This window comes from Myxocyprinus asiaticus, chromosome 22 (genome assembly GCF_019703515.2).
Source record: "Myxocyprinus asiaticus isolate MX2 ecotype Aquarium Trade chromosome 22, UBuf_Myxa_2, whole genome shotgun sequence".
In the NCBI taxonomy this organism is placed as follows: Eukaryota; Metazoa; Chordata; class Actinopteri; order Cypriniformes; family Catostomidae; genus Myxocyprinus; species Myxocyprinus asiaticus.
This window is the reverse complement of record NC_059365.1, coordinates 16,870,164-16,898,011: the sequence shown is the minus strand read 5'-3', so window position 1 is coordinate 16,898,011 and position 27,848 is coordinate 16,870,164. Positions and strand designations below refer to the sequence as shown.

The 27,848-nt window shown below is 38.5% G+C and overlaps 1 protein-coding gene across 3 annotated transcripts in view; it reads right to left on the bottom strand.

Moving 5' to 3' along the window:
• Positions 1-27,848, bottom strand: part of tenm2a (teneurin transmembrane protein 2a) — a 378,826-nt gene that overhangs the window by 122,882 nt on the left and 228,096 nt on the right. For all 3 annotated transcript variants that reach the window (XM_051649776.1, XM_051649777.1, XM_051649778.1), the window contains one exon: positions 24,242-24,451. In XM_051649776.1, coding sequence (XP_051505736.1) covers positions 24,242-24,451 — 210 coding nt within the window. The remainder of the gene's footprint in view (positions 1-24,241; positions 24,452-27,848) is intronic.

Here is a 27,848-nt window from a genome sequence, read left to right as displayed (position 1 = left end):
AACTATATTTTTGACTAATTTTTAAAAAATCTGGGCTTTTCAGCTTGAAAGTGAAATCCTGATTGTTGCTGTGAAAGACAAATACTGATCTTATAGCAAAAAATAATTATTATATCATCTGATAGTAATATATTTAAAAAGATATTGTCCCCTAAAATAAACTACTTTTAAAAATGCTTAGCTTGACTATAATCTAACACCTTGCTACACCAGACACAAGCGGTGTGTCATGTCACATCAAAAGCAATTGAACCCATAATAATCAATGATGCTGTCTATACTAGAAGCGTCCATTGCGGAGCGTTGCGTCACGCGACAGTAAACGGGTGTCCCATTTCATTTTGTGCTGCACGCGCTGGCACTAATACTGCCAACACCACAAATACATTTTTAGAACGTTTTTGTTGATTCATCCAGTGTAGACAGCCTCAAGCTGTCGTGTCCCATCAACGGACACATATGTTGTAGACAGGGTGTAAGTAGTTAGGGTTGTGAGTTAGCCTGAAGCTTAGGAGACTGCAGTTTCAAAGTAACTTCCCCAACACTGTTAGGTTTTTCACAAGGCCACCTAAACTGGCTTATAAACTGTTCCACTACTCTAAATTAATCTAATTTAAAAGCAAACTCACCAACGCGCTCTTCACTGCCTTTTCCGGTACCTCTAAGGAGAATTTAAGTGACCGTTATCACAGGTAAGATGATTACACTTACTCTTAATCAAGCCAGATAACAACGATGTTTCTTTGCTTGCTTCCTGTGATAAGCCATTCAAAACAACATTCCACTAGACAATGAAGACAAATTACAGTTCCAACCACTTCCAGTTATCAAAAGAATATTGTTTTTATGAGTCACACATGAGATATCATGTACAAGCTAAATACAGTTCCTACTTCTGTCAATCCTCATTGATTTTTCAGATATTCAAGGTTAAATAACAGACAGCATTTATTGAATTGATTCTTCACAAATGCCCCTGTGCTTTCAGCTGCATAAATGTATGAAAACAAAACAAGCAAAAGTCATTTTTCTTAAGCGTGAGAAAAAAAAAAAAAAAAAAAAAAGAAAGTCACATCTACCAGAGGCAAAACACCTTTGTCTACCCCGTTATCCCTTCCAAGACCGATGAAAAGGTTGTTTTCATATTCATGAAGAATCATTCTGCATTTGTAAACCTCTGCACACATCATCAGCTTTTATCCTGCACTGACTATGAAATGGCTATGTAGAAGCTCTGTGTGTGTGAGGGTAAAAATCCACACCCACAGCGTACAGTAATCGCTGTCCTTTTCACTCCCAGATGTCTCCTTTACTCTAGGACACTGACGGATTTATCAACAGAAACACACATTTTTGGATTGACTAATGGATGGTTTATTTTAGAGGGATGATCAGGGTTCTTTGTCCATAAATGTTTTATAAAACTAAATCATACCCATTAAAATCAAATTTGACTAATGCACATTAATTATTCTGAATATTATATTTTAAATGACATACTACTTTTGCATTCAGAAGTGTAACAATACCTTTTAAGATGTTCACACAAAATATCAGTCTGTCTTTAATAAAGTGATAAAATTGTAGTATTCAAGGCTAATTTGCTAAAGCCTAATTCCTCTTTTTGGCTACAGCTAAACTAAACAAAAGGCATACACAATTTGATATAAACTGTCACATAAGTGTCGGAAATCTTATAAAACAATCCGAGTATGTCAATTTGGAATGATGAAAGATCAGAGAGAGGCCCGGAATGGCAGGAGGTAATAAAGAGTGTGATTTTAGTTGAAAACGCTTGTGACTGCTTAGAAAAAACAACGAAGACCTCCTTGTATATCCCAAGACAAACTTATTCACGGCAAATTGCAATGGGGCTAGACACAATACATGGCACGTCCCTGTTTATGCTTTATAATTTTATTGCTACACAATAGAATACTTCAGTGCCATCTTTCTTTCCTTCCCTTTCTCTCACAAACACAGAAACATTAACTTAAAAAAAATAACCAATTACACAACAGCACATCCTTAATTACAACTGCAAAACAGAATCAAATAAGATCTTAGAAGGAAGTATCAAGTCAAAACTAAATTGTTTTAACAGTTTCATCCGAGTAAACACTCAAATCAATTATTGACTTTTTTCAAACCGGGTCATTGAAATAAACCATATGATTAAATCGATTTGCATCCCAATGCTATTCTTTAGTAGGTCTAGGCGATATATTGAATATTCATACTATAATCATGATGATTTTGAAGACAACATAAAATGAAGCAATTTCGTGAAAATCTTCATGATTTTAATGTACTTGTTATTTTGCCATTACGCTTCCAAAGAGCAGGTCATTATACTAATTTCATGATTCTTCCTTGTAGGGTTGCACAATGAATCAAAATAAAAACAGAATCAAGAAAAAAGGCAGTGATTTAATTAAACAAATAATAGTGACATCAGTCGATTGAAAAATCGCAATTAATCTCACAATTTTTCATAGTTAATTGTATGGACACAATATGCTGCCTTATACATTTGCAAAAAATAAAGTATTGCAAAAGACAAAGCTGTGTTTAATTGCAAAAAAACAATGTATGTTGTAAAGAAAACCCGAGATCCGAGATCCCTTTTTCAATCTGCAACAGACGTTTGGCATAAATTCTTTTGGAACGCTTCTTTTTCTTCGAGTCTCACCTTGCGGAAAGTATTTTTTTTTTAGCGATGCTCCTTTTAATGTTCACAGTACCTCTTTCCCTTTGAGCTTCGTTTCTCTTTGAGCTTTACTATGTGGCACTGTTTTGACATGGGGTGGAGTTTTGAGTCTGACAGCATTATGTGGGCTGTGGCTTATTAGCAAAGTCAAGGAGCATGCACAGTTTACATGCACCATGATGCACTCGAACTTCAAAAACAAGCAGACGTGATCAGCAGAAAAATGTCACTGTTATTTAAGGTTTGTCTAATTTTCTTTCATTTATAACGAAGAATATCACTTAAATGTTAAAAGCTGAAAAAAAGCAAATTTTTTATGGTGAAAGTCCTGGTTACAGTGCTTTTGTGGTTCATGTAGCTTTTTAGCTAATATCACTGGCCTGTGTCGTTTGATGTTACAGTCTGCTTTTTTCCATCTTAACTAGGTTTTTATAAACTCCTAGTTATATGATGGGACATACGTGTTTGTGTCGTCAAAGCCTTGATAACAGTTCTTACTAGCATAGTTTCTATCCACCTTTCGCCATCGACATAGTGAAAATGCGTAAAAACGTTTTTGCGACATTCGTCGTCTTCTGCCGGTTTCCATTCAAATGGCCTTAAGCCGTTTCCATACAAAAATGTGTTTTATCGCCAACTCACCTCCCAGATTTTTTTTCCTCTGAAGTTTTGGTAAAATGGGGAGAGTATTGAGACAATTCATTGAAATTAGACAGCTTACTGTCATTTTAATTTCACAAATAAAAGCAATCAGAAGAGGAATTGCAATCAAAAGGGAGCAGTTGCCCTTCTGATAGGACTGTAATATTGGTTCTGATGTTACGCCTATCGCAGGTTGCCACCGGTTCTGACCCAAAAGCAAAGCGTCATGGCAATTTATTTTAAAATGTAATGCTTTTTTCGTTTGGTAATTTAATACAGGGAATTTTGCCAGCATTTTCAAAAGTTAGCCAAACAATAATTTAATAGAATGTTAGTGTTCCAAAAAAAAAAAAAAGCACACTTATACTTCTCTTAGTATTGTGTATTTAATTTTAAACATCTTTGTGCATAGAAATGTTTTTTTTTTTTTTGTATTGTGGGCCAATTCCATGACTGCCATATATTATTTTGAATGGTGTGTAAAAGCAAAAATAAACTTAACAGGCAGCTAAAGAGGTATCCTCTCCTGTCCTAGCACTGTCACAAAAAAAAAAAAAAAAAAAAAAAAAAAAATCACGCAAATCAAAAACCATATTTATTTAGAGGTTCACACATGAAAAAGAAAGGAGGCTTGAAAAGGCTTCAGGAGGGGACCAGGCTAAAACAACAAATAAGTTTCTTCTGAATTGTTTTGAGTACTTTCTAACCTTTACAAATAAAATACAAATAAATAAAAGCCTTTCCTTACTCCCTCTCTAAACCAAACACAGGAGAAAACATGGTCGATAACAAACAAAACGGCATCCTCCTCCCTACTGCTTCCAGAAAGTACAACTACAACAACAAAAAAAGTAATAATAAACTAAGGATTCTCTAAGAGTATCAGTATCTTAAAATGTGAAACAAAGAATTAACACTTACCAACATTACTTCAATAAGCAACAGGTTGTATGATAATAACAGGTTGTACAATAACAACTACAATAAGTTGAGAAAACACCAAGTATAATACAACAACAGCACATTTGCTAATTGTCTAGGACAGGAGAAAACCATCTCAGCAGCATGGAGAAAAAAGACCTCCAAAGTGAGTTAACTCTCCAGCTTTATCCTCAAGCTCTCCGTTCAGCAACCAATCAGAGCAAGGCAGCAATAAGCAATAAGGCAGCAGGTAACCATTGTTAGCTTGTGTCCATTAACCTTTGCAATGAGGAGAGCGAGTGAGAAGGAGAGAGAGCAAAACACCACAAAACACTGCCACAATACAGACAACACATACACAGTAAGCAGTACAATTATCACTGCCCGTGTATCATACAAATAACAATAACAATTACGCCCTGGGACGTAACACTTATTTTTAAATGTTATTAATAAAAAATAAGGCATTAATGCAGAAGAACAGCAGTATAGCTATAGAAGTGCCTTTATGAATTATGAATCACAATTCCTTAAGAACATATACCATAAATGAATACTCTAAATTAGAGTTTTTGCAAGAATTGGGTTTAAAATGTGTTAATGTATTTAATAAAACACATTATCTTTAGTATATTAGAGTATATTTAGTATTCTTTTGTACTTTTGTTTGTTATGGCAGACCAGTTTTACAGTATATTACTCTCATTAAATACAATTTCATGTTCAGTGATGACTGACTTACTGGTTCTTGCTATCTTTTTCAGATGTTTCCCCTGTCAATAGCCAATCAAATTTTAGCACTTGACTCATCTGCTCCCAAACTCTGTGTTTCCAGCTCCAATACAGGATACATTTTTAAATTTGTAATATAAGATCACTAATTGTTCTGTGGTGATTGACAGACATTTTAGTAATATTTCCATGTCTTTATATGAAAGTGTAATAAAACTTGACAATATTAGCTACACATTCTTCTTTTGGCTACATCAAAGGTTTATTGCACTCAAAAATGACAATTCTGTCATTGTTTACTCACCCTTATGTACGACTTTCTTCCGTGAAACATGAGAAATTGTGAATACTAGCGTCACTGTTTTTCCCCATACAATAAAAGTAAATGGTGACTGAGTCTGCCAGGCCCTAACATTCTGCCTAACATCTTTTGGGTTTCATAGAAGAGTGTCTTATGGGTTTGAAAATATATGAGCGTGAGTAAAGGATATATATATATATATATATATATATATATATATATATATTATTTATTTTTATTTTTATTTTATTTATTTTTTTAACTAATCACTTTAAAATCATGAATCTCGTAATCTGTGTTTTACCAAGGCATTTGCGGTTAGTTAGAAACAACACAAAAGCAAGTATGTTTGTTAAAGTATTATTTTTAAAATATTAAAAACATTCAGTTTCTTGTAAAATATTATAAATTGTTGTGCATGTTACTACAAAAGACAACAAATTTTGGTAAAATTGAACACTGGTATACAACATGACCGCAGGAGCTCTGGCATTTTATTTGAGGCATTTTGTGGTTGTATGGGACTTGTCTGGGACTGATGCCTCTAGTCAGCGCAAGAGCATTCTGGTCAAATAAAAATAATTAAATTATACGTAAAGTCCACTCCTTTATTGCAAGGAAAATGTTACACAAAGAAACACGATTGTGGCCATGAAGCGTTGTAATGCCTCAGCAGTAGCACAAAAGCCCGACAACTGTTTTCATCATCTTGTGATAAGGAGCAGGGAGCACCATTTCTTCAGTATACTCTAAATGATTTGGTCTTCTTGTATCTCACAGCCATATACTTCCTCAATAAATAACTGGAATACATACTGTTTACAGGGTTAATATAACATAAGTATTCCTCATGAGTAACATTGGATTGGTCTGCCTCAAAAACACAAAAAAGTGCTAAAGAAAATGTCTCGGTTACGTGGAACATAACCCTGGTTCCCTGAGTGGGAACGAGATGCTGCATATTCAGTATGGGACACCGTGTGAGTGTCACCTGGTCTGAAGCCCTTATACAATCACACTAATTTATTGGCTGATGGCACATAAGCGACGCCCCTAGCGAGCTACGTCATGGGCTCCATAAAGGCGCTTGCTTTCGCACCATCGAGTCAGATTTTCTGCAGGAAAGAACGAGCCTATGCAGCTGCTAGAGAGCATGGCCAGCTACGCAGCGTCTCATTCCCACTCAGGGAACCAGGATTACGCTCCACGTAACCGAGACGTTCCCTTTCGTAGGAACTCGAGCTGCATATTCGGTATGGGAAAGATATACATTCACGCCATGCGAACAGTAGCTGCCAACTGTCTAAGCCCGTGTGGCAAGCATACAGCAGCACACAAGCGAGCTAAAACGTCTGAATAAAAGGAAGGAATTGGGAAGAAGGAGTCAAACCCTCATCCAGATTATAAAATCTAACAAATGTATGCGGAGAGGACCACCCTGCCTCCATACAAATGTCCTCCAAGGAAGCACCTCTAGCCAAAGCCCATGAGGATGCCATGCTCCTCATAGAATGGGCTCGAATACCCGAAGGCGAAGGTAAACCGCGCACTTCGTAAGCACCAGAAATTGCATCAATAAGCCAATGAGTCTTTGCTTGGACACCGAAACACCCCTGTTGTGGCCACCAAAGCACACGAACAACTGTTCTCATTAGGTTAATATAAACTCGTAGTGCCCAAACTGGGCAAAGGATATGCAATATGAGCTCTAGCATTTAGAATGGTATCAACCACAGCGGGGGATAACCCATCATTCAAAAGAGCGCCCTGTTGAGGGGCTATACCCATAACTTCCACAAGTCAGGCCGGGGGTGCCAAATGCTGCCCTGTGCAGCAGACTGATTGATAGAAATGCGTAAAGACGTGCTGTCGGCCACTGATATGCCAACGCATCGATGCGCAGCGGTGCCGGGGTGAGAGGGAAAACCAGAGGGGACAGTGCGACGTCTCGCTCGAAGCAAACAGGTCCACTTCCGCTCTGCCGAACCTTCTCTAGATTTGTTCCATAATCTGAAAATGTAATGTCCACTCTCCGGGCACCAAGCCCTGTCTGGACAGGAGATCCGATCCTAAATTCAAATGGCCCGGAACATTTACGGCTTGTAGAGACAGCACATTGTCCCGTGCCCACAGAAGAATGCGACGTGCCAGCCTCAGCATGGCATGAGAGCACACTCCTCCCTGGTGATTGATGTAGAACACTACCGTCCTGTTGTCCGACCGGATGAGGCTGTCCTGAATCTCTGGGAGGTGGAGACAGATGCACCTGCATTGCCCCCGAGTCTAGCTCCACTGCCCCAGAACCAGTGGCACAGCAGATGGAAGCCCTCACTCCTCCAATACTGTGGCTGGTTGAAGGGAATTTGATAATGTTTTGCCTTTACTACATTTAGGCATAAATGATGAGCGCACTGAAATGTATCTACAGCAGGGATGCTGACAGAATAAACATTTTCAAATCAAGCAAAGATAGAAGTGCACATCTCTTGTCTTGCCAGAACGCCTGCGTGGTCCACAAACGGGTGAAAGAAAAAAAACTTGTTGAAATACTTCACATCTCCTGATAGAATCTCAAAAGAATAATGGCACAGACGAAGCACTCTGCGCATTATTCACCAACGGAGTACTGGCGAACCATTCTCTTATTCCAGCCCCCTCGTTCTGTGGCCGGGCTCACCGGTCCATGCATGATCCCCTCTGGTGTGAGCAGTTCGCTTAAAACAGGAAGGGGAGAGAGAGAGAAAGGTCAAGGCCGCTCCTCCATTGCCTTATTCATGTGCATACTCTCAGAACGACACAAAAAAATACAATAGGGACAAAGTGGCCAATTTGTTCCCTTCCAACGACAAATTCTCTCATACAGCTTTTTTTAATCGCGACAGTTCAAGACGTTCATAGTATCTCTTTCGCACGCTCTGTTCATCAGAAAATGGCTACCGAGCTACGAGACTCACGCGAGGGCGACAAACACGAGGAAGAATCCAATGCCCGTGAATCCAATGACCGTTCGGTCTCCAATCCTCTCAGACACAAATCCGAAATCCCAAATGGAACACGCACACAGACCTGCAAATCTTGAGGCCATGGAACTGGAAAAAGTGGGGATAACACCTCGTGGTGAGAAATTGCAAGCCTCGAAAAGCGCCGCTGTCCCTGTCGGACCCTCGTAATGTTTGGAAAAACCCAATTAAAATTGCTCTGAAATTTATGCTGTATAAACGACGTCCTTACTTGTTCGCCACTCAAAAGGGAGAATTAATAATCCTTGCTTCGATGTGAGTCGTTAGAAACAAACAAGGGCTTAGACAAAAATTTGACTTGATGGCGCGAAAACAATCGCCTTTATGGAGCCCGTGACATAGCTCCCTAGGAGAGTCGCTTATGCGCCATCAGCCAATAAATTGGAGTGATTGTATAAGGGTTTCCGACCACGTGACACTCAGACAGTGTCCCATAGCGAATACACAGCTCGAGTTCCTACGAAAGGGAACAAAATAATGCTGTCAAATTATGACACGGTTCTTCTGCATTAATGCCTTATTTTTTTATTAATAACATTTAAAAACAAGACATAAAGATTGTTGTGTTGCACTTAAAGTAACAGCTTCTTACACTGAATCATATGTTTTTATCAGAGGTAACATTAAGAACTGTAATCAAGGCTTTGATGACACAAACACGTATTTCCCATTATGTAACTAGGAGTTTTTAAAAACCTAGTTAAGGTGAAAAAAGCAGGCTATAACATCAAACAGCACAGGCCAGTGATATTAGCTTAAAAGCTACATGAAGCACAAAAGCAATGTAACCAGGACTTTCACCATAAAAATGAGCTTTTTTTCAGCTTTTAACATTAAGTGATAATATTCGTGGTTATAAATGAGAGAAAATGAGACAAACCTTAAATAACAGTGACATTTTCATGCCTGCTTGTATTGAAGTTAGCATGCATCATAGTGCATGTTAACTGCGCATGCTCCTCGACCTGTGAATAAGCCACACCCCACATGATGTTATCAGACTCGAAACTCCGCCCCATGTCAAAACAGAGTGAAGCGCAAAGAGAAATGAAGTGCAGAGGGAAAGAGGTACTGCAAACATTAAAAGGAGCATCGCAAAGAAAAAATACTTTCCGCAGAGTGAAACAAATTTAAAAAAAAATTGTAAAAAATTGATGCCAAAAGTCTGTAGCAGATTAAAAAAAGGTTCTCAATACTTGGGTTTCATTTACAACATCCATTGTTTTTTTTGTTTTTGTTTTTTTGCAATTAAACACAGCTTTGTATTTTGCAATACTTTTTTGTGTTTGTTTGTTTGTTTTTGCAAATATATAAGGCATAACATTGACTCCATATAAATGTGATTAATCGTAGATTTTGAAAGTGTTGAAATTTTACTTTTATATATACTTCTTTCCCTGTCAAAATGCATTTATTTCCATCTTAGGAAAGAAAAGAAAACAATATGGAACAATGCTTTATTAAAGCTGCACTATGTAAGATTTTTTGGTTAAAAAATGAATAAATTGCCATTATTGATTGAGTACATATACAACCAGTGTTCAAAACAATGTCCTTACCTTACTCCAATTCACTATGGTAAGTCTATAAAAATTATTTGTATTTTGAGCTGTCGGGTTCGATTTGGCGTGAAATCGCTGGCTTATGACGTTCATCCTTGTGTCATTACGTCACATCCAGGAAAGAAGTACCAGCTGTCTCATATTCCTGCTGGAGAAACTAGCTACGCTGTTCAGTTCGAACATTGAATCGAACAGTACTCGTGTGTTAACCGATCGTGAAGTATCTATGTTGTCCGGTGAAGTTACTGTGACATGTTTAATATGTATGACTACGAAACTGACTTCTTGTAATTGTTATATTGCACATTTAAGCATATTATTTTTACGTTTAATAAAGTATATTTTATCCCCATCATTACTGAATCCACGTTTTATGTTTTTAGTTTACAGTGTTATTGAGTGTATTGCATTGACATGCTATTGTAGTAACTAAGGCTGGACAATATTGTATAAAAATAATAAAGTCTTCTACTGAACTCATATCACAAGTTTAACCTCTTAAATTGAAAATTGTAGTACAATTCAAACATTAAAAGTCCCATCTGGGCTTGTATTGTACAACAAATAGTGTTAAGAGGTCCTTTCACAATCACTTGATCATAGACACGGAATCGCTGTTGTGTGTGTATTGTGGTGTGTGCATCAGTGTAATGACCCCAGACGGACACATTGCAATGGTTTCGCCCTACTCCAAACAGTGTTTACAACTCACATAGAGCTCAATGTCAAAACTGGTAAATGGTTTATCGCGATTAAGAAAAATGTATGCCTTAAACGTTTTAATCACATGCATTAATGCATTAACTTTGACAGCTTTAATAAATACATAGTCTTTGTGTGCTTCAGTACTGTAATTGATACATTTTTATGAGGATCAAGCATGCCACGTAAATATTGTCATTTTCATCACTGTAAACATACTAATTTTGTAGCCAAAGTGCATTCTGCATTCAACATTTCAGCGAACATTCGATATGGCAACATTATTAAAAGTAACTCACCATAAATAAAACAACAAACAATTCAGGCATGGATGAACCTATCAATAAATACATAATTTATAAAGGAAGACAGATAGTAGGCAGTTTGCTTCCAAATGCACAAAAACACACATTCACTATTGCTCACACAAGGTACACTCACAGTAATACGATCTGACAGTACTCATGGTCAGATGGGTTGCGTGCCAACATGCTCACATTTGCTCAGACTGAGCAAGCTGCACATTAGCTCACTACTAAAGGCACACTGGAAAATATACACCCCTAACAACTTAAGTACATCAAAGCACTGAGGACTGTGTGTTGAAAATACTTCTTGAAAACATAGTGGAGTTTTGTGCCGTTCTCAATAGCACAGCACGGCGGTCATCTAGCTTGACATAATTTAAAATCAACATGGTTCAGCTCGCTCTTACTAAAAGCAGATCCCCACACACAGTCCAGTCTGCCTCAGGTTAGCACTTAAAGCCACCCCCTGCTCTTTCTGGGACCGTGCCTGTGCTGGGCACAGCAGATCTAAGGCTCTGAGCAGGATGGAATTGGCTGTCAGTGCACTGCATTAGTTTCACAGTAGAGCTCCGGAGGCCCACTGGCAGAGGGAACACAAAGTCACCATGTTTGTTTTCCAGGCCCAGGCTCAGAATTTTTTTTTTATTTATATTTTCTGTGGTTCAATGCAAGTGTCGGATGCTGAAAAAAGATGTCCGCTCAGCAGCCACAGAGTTGCAATAAGCGCCAAGAGACAAGTCCCTCTCACTCTACACATCTTTCTTCTTTCTTCTTCCCAAGAGCGACCACTGGCACATACAATCCAAGTTCTTACAGAAACAGCAGACAAAAAGTGCTTTTTAAAGTCACTCGTCTTTAACCTAAACTATAATCCGCTAGCTCTGTCTTTGCTTGTTCAGTAGTGATGTCCGATTCGTGAGTGAATCGTTCCTTTGGATTGGAAGTTAATCTTTTTGCCGATCATGATTTCAAACTCAATTACACTTCCTACAGCGCCATCTAGCGCTCTGTGCATGTATCAAGCACTAGGAAGCGTATTCGAGCTTGAAATCATGATCGTGCTTAGAGACTGCAATGACAAGATATAAAGAGAGAAAAAAAGAGTTACATTTTAGTCTGTTGGGTGAGTAAATGATGAGATCATTTTAATTTTTGGGTGAACTCTCACCTTAAACAAATCAGTGAATCATTTATTTATTTATTTGATTTTTGAACCCAGGTCTTTAAAAAAATATTCATGAGATTGAAGCCGATTTGCTTAAATTAATCAGACTTTCCACACACATACATAACACAGATTCTAGCTGACTTAGATTGAAGGGACAGAACGGCTGGTTTGGAGGTCAGGCTGTTTAACGCTGTCTATTTGACGTTTATTTTTAGGGGAAACTTAATTTGGTTCAAAATGCAGCAGCCAGAGTGCTGACTAGAACCAAGAAATATGATCTTATTAGCCCCATTTTATCAACATTACATTGGCTACCTGTCAAATGTTGTATTCATTTTAAAATTGTTAACTACGTACAAAGCTTTGAATGGTCTAGCTCCGCAGTACTTAAGTGACCTTCTACCACACTATATTCCATCACGTTCATTATGATTGCATAATTCTGGCCTGTTAATAATTCCTAGAAAATCTAAATCCAAAAAAGGAGGTAGATCCTTTTCCTACTTGGCTGCTAAACTATGAAATAGTCTCCCTAACCCTGTTCGGGGTGCAGACACACTCACTGAGTTTAAGTCTAGACTAAAGACTCATCTATTTAGCCAGACATACACCTAATTTATCCATCAACTCACAATTAGGCTGCTTTAGTTAGGTCTGCCAGAACCAGAAACGTTTATTATGATCTATAACTGCCAAAAATGTTATGGCATCTACGTTAATATTATTCTATTTGTATCCCTGTCTCAATCTCGGGATTCCTATCCTGAGTTCACCAGAACAGGCCAGATCCAGCTCCGTTCCTGCTTGGTGTCGGACTCCACTGCTACGAGTGATGATGACTAAATGCAGCCGGTGCCAGCTAGACATCACTTCAGTCTTTTACAATGGACTTCAGAGGATGAACTGATGCGAACTCCAACCATAAGACATGGGATACTTCATATGCCACAGCCTGAACCTTGGATTTAGGATAGACCTCACCGAAATGACCGGCCGGTTGAACTGCAATGCACCTCACTCATCTCTGCATGCATCACCTGGTGTCGTAGGTGCGGAAGTGATGTGTTGTAAGGAAAAAGAGTAACCAATTGATTTTAACGACAATAACTTTCCCCCCAAAAGAATGGAACAGAAACGACATACTAGAAGGGGGTGCTTGCCTAGCCTTGTGTGCCAGATGGGCAGAGGTGCCAAAGAAGATAGAACAAAAGGAGCCACTCGCAGAGGAAGCCTCATTCTAGGGTCCGCTTGGGGGATAGGAAACCAATAGGTGCAAGATAAGGAGGCATGGAGAGTGAAATTTAGGCTGAAACACTAAAAGACAGTGGCGGTTGCGGCCGAATAGAAATGAGCTCTCAAGGAGAGCTGTTGTTATTGCACTGGAGGGCTTCGCCACACCCGAGCATGGGAGGCCACCCCCCCGATCAGGCAGGTCTGTCCCAGGCATGGGAGAACCTAAGCCACCCAGACCAAACCTTAAGCCATCCAGATGCAATTCGTTTGACGGGAGGGGCCTGCACAGCGAACGGGCTAAGCTCACGTGTGTGGGGCTCGGCTGCCGCTCGAGCGGATGAGCCCATCCTGCAATCAAACGGGGGACCTCACTGCATTCGAAATGGGAAGGACCTCACAGCGTTACGAATGGGACAGCACATGATATAAATAAACGTGAGTAAGCTTACACAGCATTCGCACGGGAGGACCCCACTGCGATTCAAATTGGAGAGCCCTTGATGTATGTGTGTGGGAGGGCCTTCGCAGCGGTACAGACAGGAGGGCTTCTGAGCCGGCCGGGGTGGACCCTTGCAGCATCCAAACAGAAGGACCCTCCTTCATTTTGAACGGGATAGCCCTTGGATATATGTGTGTGGGAGGGCCCTCTCAGCGGTATGGACAGGAGGTCTTCCGGGCTTGCCAGGGTGGACCCTTGCAGCATTCAAATGGGAGGACCCTCCTGTGTTTTGAACGGGACAGCCCTTGAATATATGTGTGTGGGAGGGCCCTCTCAGCGGTATGAATTGTGGACCCTCGCAGCATCCAAACGGGAAGGCCCCCAAAATATGGACAAGGTAGAGTGAGCGGCCCCTTCCTCCTTTTATTTTATTAGGGCAAGGTGCGCTTTCTTTATTTGGAGATGGTTTGTATGTATGTAACTACTGAATGCATCAGATAACCACCAGCCTAGTGAGCAGATTTGGTGCTCGGGCAGGCCTTTGGGCTGCTGCGGTTGCGGCAGAAGGAATGGCTTGAGTATAGTTTTTTCTGAGATGCCGGATTTAAGTGGGATCCTCTGTAATGGATATAGTGTGCTAGCGATTGGAAGGGTTGGATGGGAGTTGACAGATTGAAAATGAAAATAAATGCCCTCGTTAGAGGCAATGTCAGGGTATGTGCTTGCATGTGCATTTGCGATATGAACGGGCTGAATTCTCAGGCGCGGGACCGCACAGTGTTCAATGGGAGAGCGTGTGATTCATGTGAGAATGTTACAGCTGTATTATACTGAGCTTGCTCGGAGCTGCGAGCGGCTGAATCCGTAGGCGTGGGCCCGCATGGCATTCGACGGTAGGACACTATATTCTTGTGGAAATTATATATGATGCATTTAAGGAAACTCCATATGCGAAAAGGGCTGAATTCTCGAGTACGGGATCACATGGCATTAACAGGAAGAGCGTGTGTTTTCGTGTGAACAGTTCACACTGCATATAAGCAAGAACTCACTCTACGATACAAATGGGTTGAGACGTCAAGCGCGGTGTTTGACGTGAGGACGAATAGTAGGCGATATTTGAATTAAATTGATTGATGCAGAGATGCCGGCTTATGGCGGACTGTTTAGTGAAGACCTAAATTGGCTCGATTGTCAATCACTAGATGGTGATGGTTAATTTAGTATGAGAGGCATAGTATGGGTTACGGAGATGGTTGCGCATGGTTGTGGAACTTGAATAGCGTATTTGCGCTGTTTGCAGTACAGAAGGATGTTTGTTCACACAGCCCGAAAGATGCCACAGTTGCGTCTGCTTGGACAGCGCACGTGCTGTTTGCGGTGTAGTGGAAGTGTGTTGCATGGCCCGAAAGACACCACAGTTGCAGTGTTTGGACAGCGCATTGCACTGCTTGCGGTGTAGTGGGAGGTCTAGACGCACGATCCGAAAGACGCTGTAGTTGCGGCACCTGGACAGCACATTTGTGCTGCTTAGGGATGTGTTGAGTCAATAGAAAATGTGTTAAATGTATTGACTGTGGATGCCTGAACGTAAATGTTGCTAGATTAAATGTCATGAACATATGTGAAACAATGTCAGGAAACATGCTTGCATGTACATATGAATGACGTCATTTAAAGTTGGGTGTCATGAAATTAGAAGACAACTAACCCAGATGAATACTATAGTCTGATGTTATAAACTTAAGTGTATGGTTTGGAGATTTGAAGATTGTCTCCAACATAATGCGAGTCATTTTATGACTCTGTACTATTGGGATGGGGTGACTAGTCTAATTTTAATGAGGACGTATGAATTCGTAGGAGTTTGTCCCTGAGAGTTGGTTTTAATAGATACTATAAGAGCACAGTTGGCAGTAGTGTGGTGAATAAAATGACTTTTTTATATTGATGACTTTATAATGAATGATACAGTACGACTGAAATAAAATGACTTGTTTATATTGACATAATAAATACTACAGAAAACTGAAATATTGGAGTATAAGCAAGGTGCCAAGCTGAATCATTCGGCGTCGATTTAAACCTGTAAATTTAAACTTGTGTCTAAGATTGACAGATTGTTGAACGCTTTTAAAGTCATGAGCAATTAGGTTCTATGGTCGAGCTTGTTAAGAGTTTGAAATCCAATGATTCGGGCAAAGACTGTAAAATAAAATAGATGTTTTACCTGTATGAAGTGTTTGTCCTGGGCGGGAGGAGAGAAAGTCATGTTATGGCCTAGAGATGAATAGAAGTTTGCCAAATTCGCCTCGTGTCTGTTCAGACAGAGGCAGTGTATAGCTGTGGTGAGCTGTAGAGTGGTCGAAGCGGGAGCTGCTGCGGCAGCGTGCTCGCGCTAAAAATATCTGCGTTGGTTTGGAAAGAAGTTGTCATTTAGAGACATCGGTTGATTGGAAGGAGTTTGCTGTTACATGATTGCCTCTGCGTTCGAATGGATTAAATTGTTCTCCGAAGGGCACCTCGAAGGGAGAACAATCGTGATATTCATGCTAAAAGATGATGAAAAGAAATCGCTGAATGGATCATGCCCTAAACGAGCTGCACGGTGGGGTAATGAGGCTGACAGGAATCACCTGTGCGGGAGAACCGGATTGAAACACTATGGTTTAATTAAAAAGTTAATCTTTGCTTCACGTGTTCGAATAGAGCTGTAATAGGGCTTGAATAGCGTGAAGCTGGAGCAGCGCCTTTTCACGGAGGCGAGCTCTCGCGACAGATCGCTGCAGGTGGAAAAGTAGATGAGAGTACATGAGCAGACGCAGGGAGCTGTTTCACATGTACAAGGCACCGAAGTAACTGGTTGCGGAAGCAACTTCACACGAACGGACCTCTCAGGTTGGAAAGTTTAAATGAGAACATATGAACAGTCGTAGAGAGCTGTTTCACACGTGTACAGCATCGAAGCAACCATTTGCAGAAGCAGCTTCTCGCAATGATCTGCTCAAGCGAATAGAGATTAGGAGGAAAGACAGAGTAAAAGTAGCACTTAAAGTGGTAACAGTCAATGCTGTGAAATGAATGAGCTGCTGTGGCAGCTTCTGTTGAAACGAGATGATTTAGACGGAAGAGCTGTTCTAATGAAGGCAAATGCTTTGCAGCGGAGTTGCAACACGATGATCCGAGGTAAGCAGGTAATTATATACTCTTACTCTGGCTGTGTGATTTTTCGGATTAAATTAACTTGTTCCTCCCAAACTTTGTTAAAGAAACACCATTTAAACACTGGCCCTTAACACTTAGTTTACTAATTTTAAACCATGACTTGCACAGCACATAAATAAGTAATACTGGCATTATATTCATGCTGTTAGCCAGAGGGGAACTGTGAGCCTGATTTCTCCCAAGGTTATTTTTCTCTATTAACCAACATCTTATGGAGAATTTACAATCATATTTAATCACACTACACAATGATGGCTCTAACACTTTATAGATATTACAGTTTCATTTTCTGTTTATACATGATTTTCTGTAAAGCTGATTTGAAATTATATGTGTTATGAAAGGCGCTATACAAATAAAAATGACTTGACTTAATTAAAACATGGGTTGGTTAGGGGTAACAGAAGTAAATGTGTTAGCGAGCTTTGTGCCACGCTCTGAACTAAACATTTCTATCACATCTAGTCTCTTTGGCCCAATCCCCTCCTCTAATGAGAAATAATAACAGTCTGAGAGAAGAGTCATCAAATCAGCCAGAAAATAAACAGGCTTTTGAAAGCCCACTCTAAAACCCACCCACACAAGCATGCTCAGACACAAACACACATGGCCCTCTGTTCTAGAAACACAAGCATAATACCCTAATGCAGAAACAATAATTCAAAAAAACAATTACGCAACAGCACGTCCTTAATTAGCACTGCAAAACAGAATAACATTAGCTTTTAAATGGGGGCGTCAAGTCCAAACTAAATTGTTTCAACAGAGTTTCCACAAAGCACACGGTGATTAAACATTCATTGCATTAGGATCTTCAGCTGATTTCACTGGCAGGAGTATGTGACTTTGGAAGCTGCTAAAAATAGTCGAAGCTCTCCATTTATAATGAATGGATGGAGACGCAAACACTAAAGCTCCATAATCACCATCTCTTTCACTGTGGCTCTTTACAGGAGATCTTATGGTACTTCATTGGCACCTAATGAATGTTATTGTTATTATCACAAATTATATATATATATATATATATATATATATATATATATATATAAATTAAATACTGTAACATGTACTAATGTGAGGAGACCCAAATGGAATCTTCTCACTTTTTCATATTTTCTGTGTGGAATTTGGGGGAGAAATCTCCAGACTTTTGTGTAATGGATTTCAATATGCTTAAATGAGTAAGAATACACTTATTTAGAGCTGAAAGCATGCTTAAAAAAAAAAAATTATAATAATAATTTCAAGGGGTGGCAGATGTATTTAATTTTTTGAATGATGGGTGCAATCCTGCAGAAATCTTCGGACACATTCTGTGTGTGTGTGTGTGTGTGTGTCTGCTAATGAGTATAAAAAAAATAAAAGATTATTCGATCGCTATGATAGATAATTATCATAAAATACCTATGCTGCCTGTATATACTGTATATGCATCATAATTCATTAAAACACACAATCAGCACCAAAATTATTGTGTTACGTGTAATCAAATAGTAGAATGTGTACTCCTTTAATGTGTACTCCTTAATAAATAGTAATTGTGCCTACAAAATACTTATGAGGGTTAACTAGGGTTAAATGTTATATTTAAAAAAATATTTTTAATAGTGCTATCAGTCGATTAAAATATTTAAATCGCATAATTTTTTGTAGTTAATCGCGATTCATCTCAGATTCATCACAAAAGTGATGACATTTTACTCTAAATTTAGTTATTTCCCTGTCAAAATACATTTATTTCCATCTTAGGTAAAAAAACAAAACGATATGTAACAATACAATGCTTTAGTAACATTTTCCAAACAAAGCCTTCAACAGAATAAATATAGAAATGCATTAAGATAGCATCAATTCGAGTAACATTGAACATTTCTCAAAGTCTAAGTGGGAGTTTGACAAATTCAAAGAACTAGTCCCCACATAGGTTGCATTTTCATTGCAATGGGCATTACATCTCTTAAACTGTCATCCTCCACAATATTAATCTGCCAGCAGACTGTGGCTATCCACTTTGCTACAGCAATCGTGAAGCCGCATTCATGATTCGTCAGGGTGGCAACGCCAGCGTCCAGCACAACTTTGAACTCGAAGCGAAAAGTGCTTGCAGACAAAAATGTTTAATTCTGCGTTTCTGGATAGTTAAGACTTGCCGTGCTTCTGTGGTAGTTAAAAAGTGCCTTACTTAGGCTGAAAAAATACCTCATTTCTGTCACAAGTTCCATCTATGCTTGTTTTCTACAAAAAATAGCACAAGAGGTACTTTCTCTATCATTTTTTATCATTGAAAGAGAGGTGCTGTTGTGTGTGTGTTTGTGGTGTGTGTGTCAGTGAAATGACTCCGGGCAGACACATTACAAAGGTTCCGCCATTCACACCAGTGTTTATGCTCTATTAATGGTAAATGCTTTAATTGTGATTAAAATAAATTAATGGGGTAAACTTTTTTAATTAGCTCTAATTTTTAATAATGAACTGCAATGCACAAGGAATTATGAATACTGTAACAATGCATTATACATACAGGTTTCCTAGAAACAAATCTTTACAAATCTTCAATGAATTCATTTTAGCCAAGCATTTACATTAGAAGAACATAAATATCTCTTGGAGCTCTCTAACACCTACAGGCTGCCAGTCCCTGGACAATTCTGACAGCTACAATAGCTGAAGTAATGACTGTGGCACCATAACCATGCCACCCATGACAGCACTATCCACTGGCAGAGACGCAGCCCAGCTGCGCAAGATACCACTGAAGCACAGAACCTAAATAAAGACTGAGCAGAAAAGTAGTGAAAAAATAATTTGATAGGAGATTTCTAGGACATGCTGAGTTATACTAAATAAACAGCAGCTTGATGAAAATGTATTTATTTCTAAAGGTTGTATGTATTCAAATTCAAAACTATTGTTAAAAAGTAAGTGCACTCACCACAAACAGAAGAATACAAATAGACTCAAAAACGTCTACTCCTCTTACATATCCTTTTTGTAATGTCTGTCTTTCAGACTCAGTAAGTTATTGGTTATTGGCCAGAGATTTCATTTTCTGCAAAACAATCACCCTCAACAAGATCACAAGACATTTAATTGGACTTGGACTCACACAAACACACATTTCTCCTCTCGGTCTATCACGTCAACATGCAAACTCACACTCTTTGAAACTAAGTTTTCAGACTTGTACACAAATTCTAAGCAAGACAACATAATAATAAAACAATTATTGATTTATTTATTTCCAGGCTAACTGCAAGCTTTTAAACTCCTCACAGCTGAATGTGTCATCAGATCAAGGCTATGCTGAATTACAAACAAAGAATATAAAATAAGAATAACGATTTGCAAGTCTCTAATATTTAAAGTAGCTATTTTCTAAATATGATACGGACCTCTTTATCATAAATACAGTTATTTGTGATAGCAGAAAACTCACAAAGCTCATTAGAATATATAAAGCTTCTCCTACAAATGTTCAAATTACAGCATATATATTCAGAAGTTTCATATACTCCTACGTCGAAAAAAGAACAAAAGAACAAATTATTGTACTTTGGTATTACCATCATTATACTTATTGTCCCTGCTTTGTTGTGTACAAGCTAACCTACAGTATATTAAGGGAGTATTAATCATGGATTATATAATCAGAACTGTCTAAATATTATGTTTCCTTTCAGCAAATTCAGCCAATTATATGGTAGCACAGAGGAAAATTGAGGCCGTCTCAATAAAGCTATTAGCGGTCACCTCTACTGAGAGACACTGTGATATGCCCTCTTGCATTTTTGAACTGTTCTGATCCGAAATCCCTTTGGTTTGTCTTCCCAGAACCATGGTGCTGGCAGTGTTGGAGTGAATTTATTTACAGCATGGTTAGTCTGCAAATGATTGATGTTGCTGCACCAAACAGTAAACCAATTAGAGGCATGATGTAATGTCATTTTAAAAGGTTTATAATCGCGTTGCTCCTGAACTCGGGCCCCTGATCAGACGTAATAAAGATTTATAGCAGATCAAAGGCGAGGCTAATGCCATTAACAATAGATTATATTCCAGCATAAATTATATTAACAGCTTTTTTTTCCTCTCCGCTAAATATATCCCCTGGATTGCAGATTTGGATGCAGGGCAAAGTTTGGAGGACTGTGCAGCACACGGAGAGAGCATTAATTACTCTGAATGAGCACAGCTGTACTAGGGCAGCCCAGACACACATTCTGCTCAGTCTGAGCTATGAAATTTCTACACAACCTGTGAAGGTGTAATAAGTCACCATGACATAAATCTTCTGCTTCTGTATCTGTAACCTCCTTCCAGTGGAACTAAATGCGGTTTGCTTTTTTCTATGCCTGGAATTTAAAATGAATGTGTCAAGTATGGAGACAGAAATCCATTTGTTTTCACCTTGAACTTTAATAGTCATAAACTGAATCATTCCCTATTTTGGAGACAACAACTAACACTATGTCCAAACCAGTAAATGTGATGAATTACAAGTGATAAATCCAACATCTTCCATGTAATTTTAAATTTCTATCCAAATTACTGTAGCTACGACCCAGATGAGCGACAAGACATTTTGTCATTTGTTTGGTTTAAATTTTCAGCACATCACGCTGGATAGCCCTGCTCACAGTGAAATTTCGTTGGTCCACAATTGTACTCCAAATAGCTGTAAATTAAACATCATATATGTGACGTGCTTCATCAAAATGAATCTTAAACAATCTGCCATTTTTGAAAAACTTGCAATTTGGTCAAAAACTTGATTTATGATTGTTTTGGGTTTTATATTGCTTTTAATTAAACAGAGTCTCAGCTTTCAAATTATGTCAGTGTTATCACTGCATAAATGCAAAAATAAATGCAACCCATAAATGTTGTTTTTTTGTTTTAAATGGAGTGTCAAATCGCTTCAGCTGCTGTCAATTTAAATGGGAATCTGGATAAAGTGTCTCGCCTCTGATAAGCGCTTTTCATTAATCTCAGGAAAGATATCCAAAGTTCATAGTTAGTTAGCTTGAAAAAAAGAACACTATAGAAGAAAATATAACTAAAATTTTAAATATCATCACGGTCAGAGATGCGACAACAGATACAACTCATTTCAAAGTAGTTTAGCCAGAGGAAGTGTGTGTGCTGTGCGCATGAAGGTGCATGCCTTCATGAAATTCTCTCATCATTTACTCACCCTCATGCCATCCCAGATGTGTATGACTTTCTTTCTTGTGCTGAACACAAACAAAGATTTTCAGAAGAATATTCCAGCTCTGTAGGTCCATACAATGCAACTGAATGGGTACCAACATTATAAGCTCCAAAAAGGACATAAAGGAAGGATAAAAGTAATCCATACAACTCCAGTGGTTAAATCTATATCTTCAGACGCGATATTATAGGTGTGGGTGAGAGACAGATAAATATTGAATAAATTATTAAATAAAGTCATTTTTTTACTATAAATTCTCCTCCATGCACAGTAGGTGGCGATATGCACGAAGAATGTGAATCGCCAAAAACAAAAGAAAAAGAATATGAAAGCGGAGATTGATAGAACAAAATGGACTTAAATATTGTTCTGTTTCTCACCCACACCTATCATATCTCTTCTGAAGATATAGATTTAACCACTGGAGTCATTTGGACTACTTTTATGCTGCCTTTATTTGCTTTTGAAGCTTAACATTTTTGCCACCCATTCACTTGCATTGTATGGACCTACAGAACTGACATATTCTTCTAAAAATCTTTGTTTGTGTTCAGCAGAAGAAAGAAAGTCATACACATCTGGGATGGCATCAGGGTGAGTAAATGATGAGAACATTTTAATTTTTGAGTGAACTTTTCTTTTTACATGCAACAGCATGCATTATATATTTTGTTCCCTTAAACTGTTATTTATGTCTTAATAATTTAATGTATGCTTGAACAAATTTTCCAATTCTTAAAATAATGTCTGAAAATTGTTTGGAATCTTTAGAGGTCATTTTCTCAAAAACAGTTTTATGACAGCCATCCTTTAAATTATTCTATCTTAACATACAAATTATATAATTATTAAGCTGAGACCTTCATTTTTATCATTCTTTTTACATAAATCTCTAAATGTGATTCTTGGTCAATGAGACTCAAAATAATGGAGCAGGTCACATATGTTCTGATTGCCCAATTCTGATGGTTTGCACAGCATTTCCCCTTTCAGAGTGGACATACAAAAAATAAAATAAAAACAATTTGTTGCTGATAACTTGTCGCTTTGTGTCTAGTTAGGAAAATATGTGAAACTCTTCATTTGTCAAAGTAGACAATCTTTTTGTAACCTTTTGGATAAAGAAATGAATGGCATTTCAATTAAAATAGTCAATGGCCTTATTGACAAAAACATCACCAACTAATTTTTCTCTAGAACGTACATGTCCAAAAATGCTATTTGGCTAAACTAAATTGAAAATGCAGTTTGTGTGTGTGTGTACGATTTGAGCTAAAGAAGCTAAATTAATTATACCATTCAGAATGTGTTGGTGATATGACATACACTACCGTTCAAAGGTTTAGGGTCACTTACTCATTCTTTATTTTTTTTTTTTTTTTTTTATTTGTTCACATTTTTGAATAATAGTAAAGTCATCACAACTATGGAATAATAGAAATTGAAATATGGGAATTATGTTGTGACTAAACAAATCCAAAATAAATCAAAACTATGTTATATTTTAGCATCTTCAAAGTGGCCACCCTTTGCCTAGATTTTGCAGAAATGTACTCTTGGCATTTTCTAAACCAACTTCTTGAGGTATCACCCTAGGATGCTTTTTAAACAGTATTGAAGGAGTTCCCATCTATATGCTGAACACTTAGTGGCTGCTTTTCTTAATTATTCGGTCCAAGTCATCCATTTCAAAAACTTTTTTCTTTTTTTTTAAATACAATTTTAGTTTTGTAATTAAATAAATTAATGTGTTGGCACAATTATATTTTTGTCTACAAAACTAATTTCAAAAATTTAAGCACACGCCTTCAGATCAAAAGGTTTTTAAGATCATGAGAAACTTTTCAGGCAAGTGACCCCAAACTTTTGAACGGTAGTGTATCTTATTGGAGTTTATAGTTGTTCTCCATTCAAGTAGACAGAAGCGGTCCAGTACTTGGAGGGCGTTATCAAGATGGCAGCAGGGTGAACAAAAATGCTTTAAAAGGACAGTTGACTGGACAAAGTGAATGAGTAAGATGATGAAGGGGACGTCAGCCAATGAGAGATCAGTGGGAGCTTACCAGTGGGGGGCTGGGCCCGGAGCAGGTATGAGTTGGGGGAGATTTGGTCCTCTGGGTGGGACTCCAACATGGTATGGGAGGAGCTTCTGTCCAGCAAGGGCACCTGACACTCCCTTATGGTAGGTGGGGCTGGATGGAGGGGGGCAGAAGGAGGAGAAGGTGCAGGGGGCAGGAGGCTGGAGGAGGCGGTGGAGGGAGGGAGGGGACGACCTAAGGAATGGACAGATAAAAGGAGGAGACAAACTTGTTATGATCATGTGACATGACAAATGGGCACATCTGTACTTTCACATACATCTCAACATACTAATATGTGACAAACATGCAACATATACAGTATAAACAGTATTACAATTGACATAAATGTGACATAATATTTCCCAATGGATGTCTAAATAATCATACTGTAAATATACAGTAGCCCCCAAAAGTACAGTATATGGACACTTTGGTCACACTTAAAATGTATGAATGCCATGGTATTAGATAACAAAATATAAAACAAACTAGCATTTAATATTAACCATCTGGTTCCGAGGTCAGTTCTTCCTTTGTCCTTATTTTAAACATTATATATATTGTTTTCTAATTCAAACCCCAACAAACATATTTTGGTTAAAAAAAAAAAAAAAAAAAAAGCTTTAAAAGTGTACTTCTGCAATTGTTCTCTAAAATAAGCACCACCTGATTTGATATTTTGTTATCTAATGCAATGACATTCATTCATTTTTAAGTGTGGCTGAAGTATCCACATATTTTTTTAGGTCACTGTAGCGGTTCTCTGTGTTGCGAGTACAATAATTTGCTTCTAAAGCCAGTTCTCATAAAATAAGATGTGCATAGTCAAAGTGTTTCTCATAAAAGTTATCTCTGGGCTTGTAAAGAAAATTTAAGAAACAAGTTGTGTGTGGTCTTCATCGCATGCATAATTTATGTGCTAAATATGCTGGTAACACCTGTGTATACATCATTTAAGTAGAAAATGACAACACGCTCACAGTGCATTGATATCACTATGTAACACAATTTTTGTTCCTGGGTAGTAAGTGTTATTTACTAATTGCTTATGCCTCAAAAGTATAGAAAATGGCTATTATTCCCCACAAACTTTGCTTTTGTGACCAGGACAGTGATATTTTGAAATTTACCTATTTCCAATGAGAAAACAGGTGAATTTGTGTCTTTTCGTTCACATAAAGTCAACATATGAATCCAAATGAACATGTATGTGAGCCACTGGTAGACCCTCGGAAGGTGCTGATGCCACCACTGCACATCAAATTGGGCCTTATGAAACAATTTGTCAGAGCTCTAGATAAGGAGTCGGCAGCCTTCAAGACCTTCAAGACTTCTTCCCTAAGCTGTCTGAGGCAAAGGTCAAAGTCGGTGTCTTCGTTGGACCACAGATAAACAAGATCACAGAGTGCAATGAATTCCCCAAGAAGCTCACTAGTAAGGAGAAAGCGGCTTGGAACAACTTTGTCGCAGTGGTTTGCGGTTTCCTGGGCAATCACAAGGCCGAAAACTATGTGGAGCTGGTTGAGACTCTGGTGAAGAACTATGGCACAATGGGCTGTAGGATGTCCCTCAAAGTCCATATCCTTGATGCTCATCTTGATAAATTCAAGGAGAACATGGGAGTGTACTCGGAGGTGCAAGGCGAGCACTTCCATCAGGATATACTGGACTTTGAACACCGCTACCAAGGACAGTATAACAAGAACGTGATGGGAGACAACATTTGGGGCTGATTCGTGAAAGTGATTTACAATATAATCGTAAATCTCGAAAAACTACTCACTTCTAAATCTTTTGTAGTCATTTTTGTATTACTTTATATACAAAATACAAATACATGTTAATTTGGATTCATGTTGTTTTTTCGGACTTTATGTGAACAAAAAGACACAAATTCGCCTGTTTTCTCATTGGACATAGGTACATTTCAAAATATCACAGTCCTGATCATAAAAGCAAAGTTTGTGGGGAATAATAACCATTTTCTATACTTTTGAGGCATAAGCAATTAGGAAATAACACTTACTACCCAGGAACCAAAAAAAAAAAAATACAAATAATAATTGTTACACAGTGTAATACATAAACAAAAGTACTGAGACAGAAGTAAATACTTGGTGTCAGTGCAAGTATGTGTATGTGAGTTATGGAGTGCCAGGCCTGCAGAATAGCCATGTGTTTACAGAGGAAGTGCTGCACACAGCATTTTTGTCCTGTAAACCTCCATGCTATGGGAGCTTTACATGAGTACATTTACAAACAAACACAGTCTCACTTCATCACCATAATACAGATGTTTTGGATGTGATTTCCCAACAGGATCTCCTAAAAGAACACTATACATGCGTTATGACAATAAGGAACCTGCAGATATGAACTTGCATGCAATTTTCAAATCAAATCAAATCACTTTTATTGTCACACAACCATATACACAAGTGCAATAGTGTGTGAAATTGTTGGTTGCAGTTCCGAGCAACATAGCAGTTGTGACAGTGATGAGACATATACCAATTTACAATAAAATTCAGATTTACACAACACAATTTAAAATCTAATATACACATAATTACACACAACACAGTATATAAATAATAATATACAATGTACATTATACAATACACACAATATAGAATACACATTATACAATAAAAAATAGTATATATAGTATATATAAAATGTACAGTAGGTTGTATTGTACTGTATTGACATTCAGGCTGTCGGTTGATAGTCAGTTGCCAGTGTGTTTTTAAGAGATATATAATTATAACAGTCCAGTGTGAGATAATAAGATTAATAAAGGGCAGTGCTGATGTATATTGATCGTGAGAGATCAAGAGTTCAAAAGTCATGTAGTCGGCTGGTGTGGGTCCTGATGCTGCGATACTGCCTACCTGATGGTAGCAGTGAGAGCAGCCCATGTCTCGGGTGGCTGGAGTCTCTGATGATCCTCCGAGCTTTTCTCACACACCGCCTGGTATATATGTTCTGGAGGGAGGGTAGCTCACCTCCGATGATGTGTCTGGCAGTTCACACCACCCTTTGCAGGGCTTTGCGGTTGTGGGTGGTGCTATTGCCGTATCAGGCGGAGATGCAGCCAGTCAGGATGCTCTCTACAGTGCAGGTGTAGAACCGTGTGAGGATGTGGCGGTTCATTCCAAACTTCCTCAGCCGTCTCAGGAAGAAGAGGCACTGATGAGCCTTCTTCACAACGACTTCAGTGTGGATGGACCATGTGAGTTCCTCAGTGATATGGACACCCAGGAACTTGAAGCTGCTGACTCTCTCCACTGGTGCTCCATTGGTGGTGATGGGGCTGTGTTCTCTTTCTCTTCTCCTGAAGTCCACCACAAGCTCCTTTGTCTTACTGACGTTGAGGGAGAGGTTGTGCTCCTGACACCAGTGTGTCAGATTTTTCCATCCGAGGAAATGCACAAGGGAGGGCAGAGCAGGTCATTGCGTTTAAATGCATCTGAGCTCCTGAGTAATTGTCATGGCACTGCAGGAAAAATTTCAAACAGTTTTGAAAGGACTGTGTGTGCTGTTAGTCCTCATAAAGGAAGAGGAATTAGGAGGCTATTACCTGCCT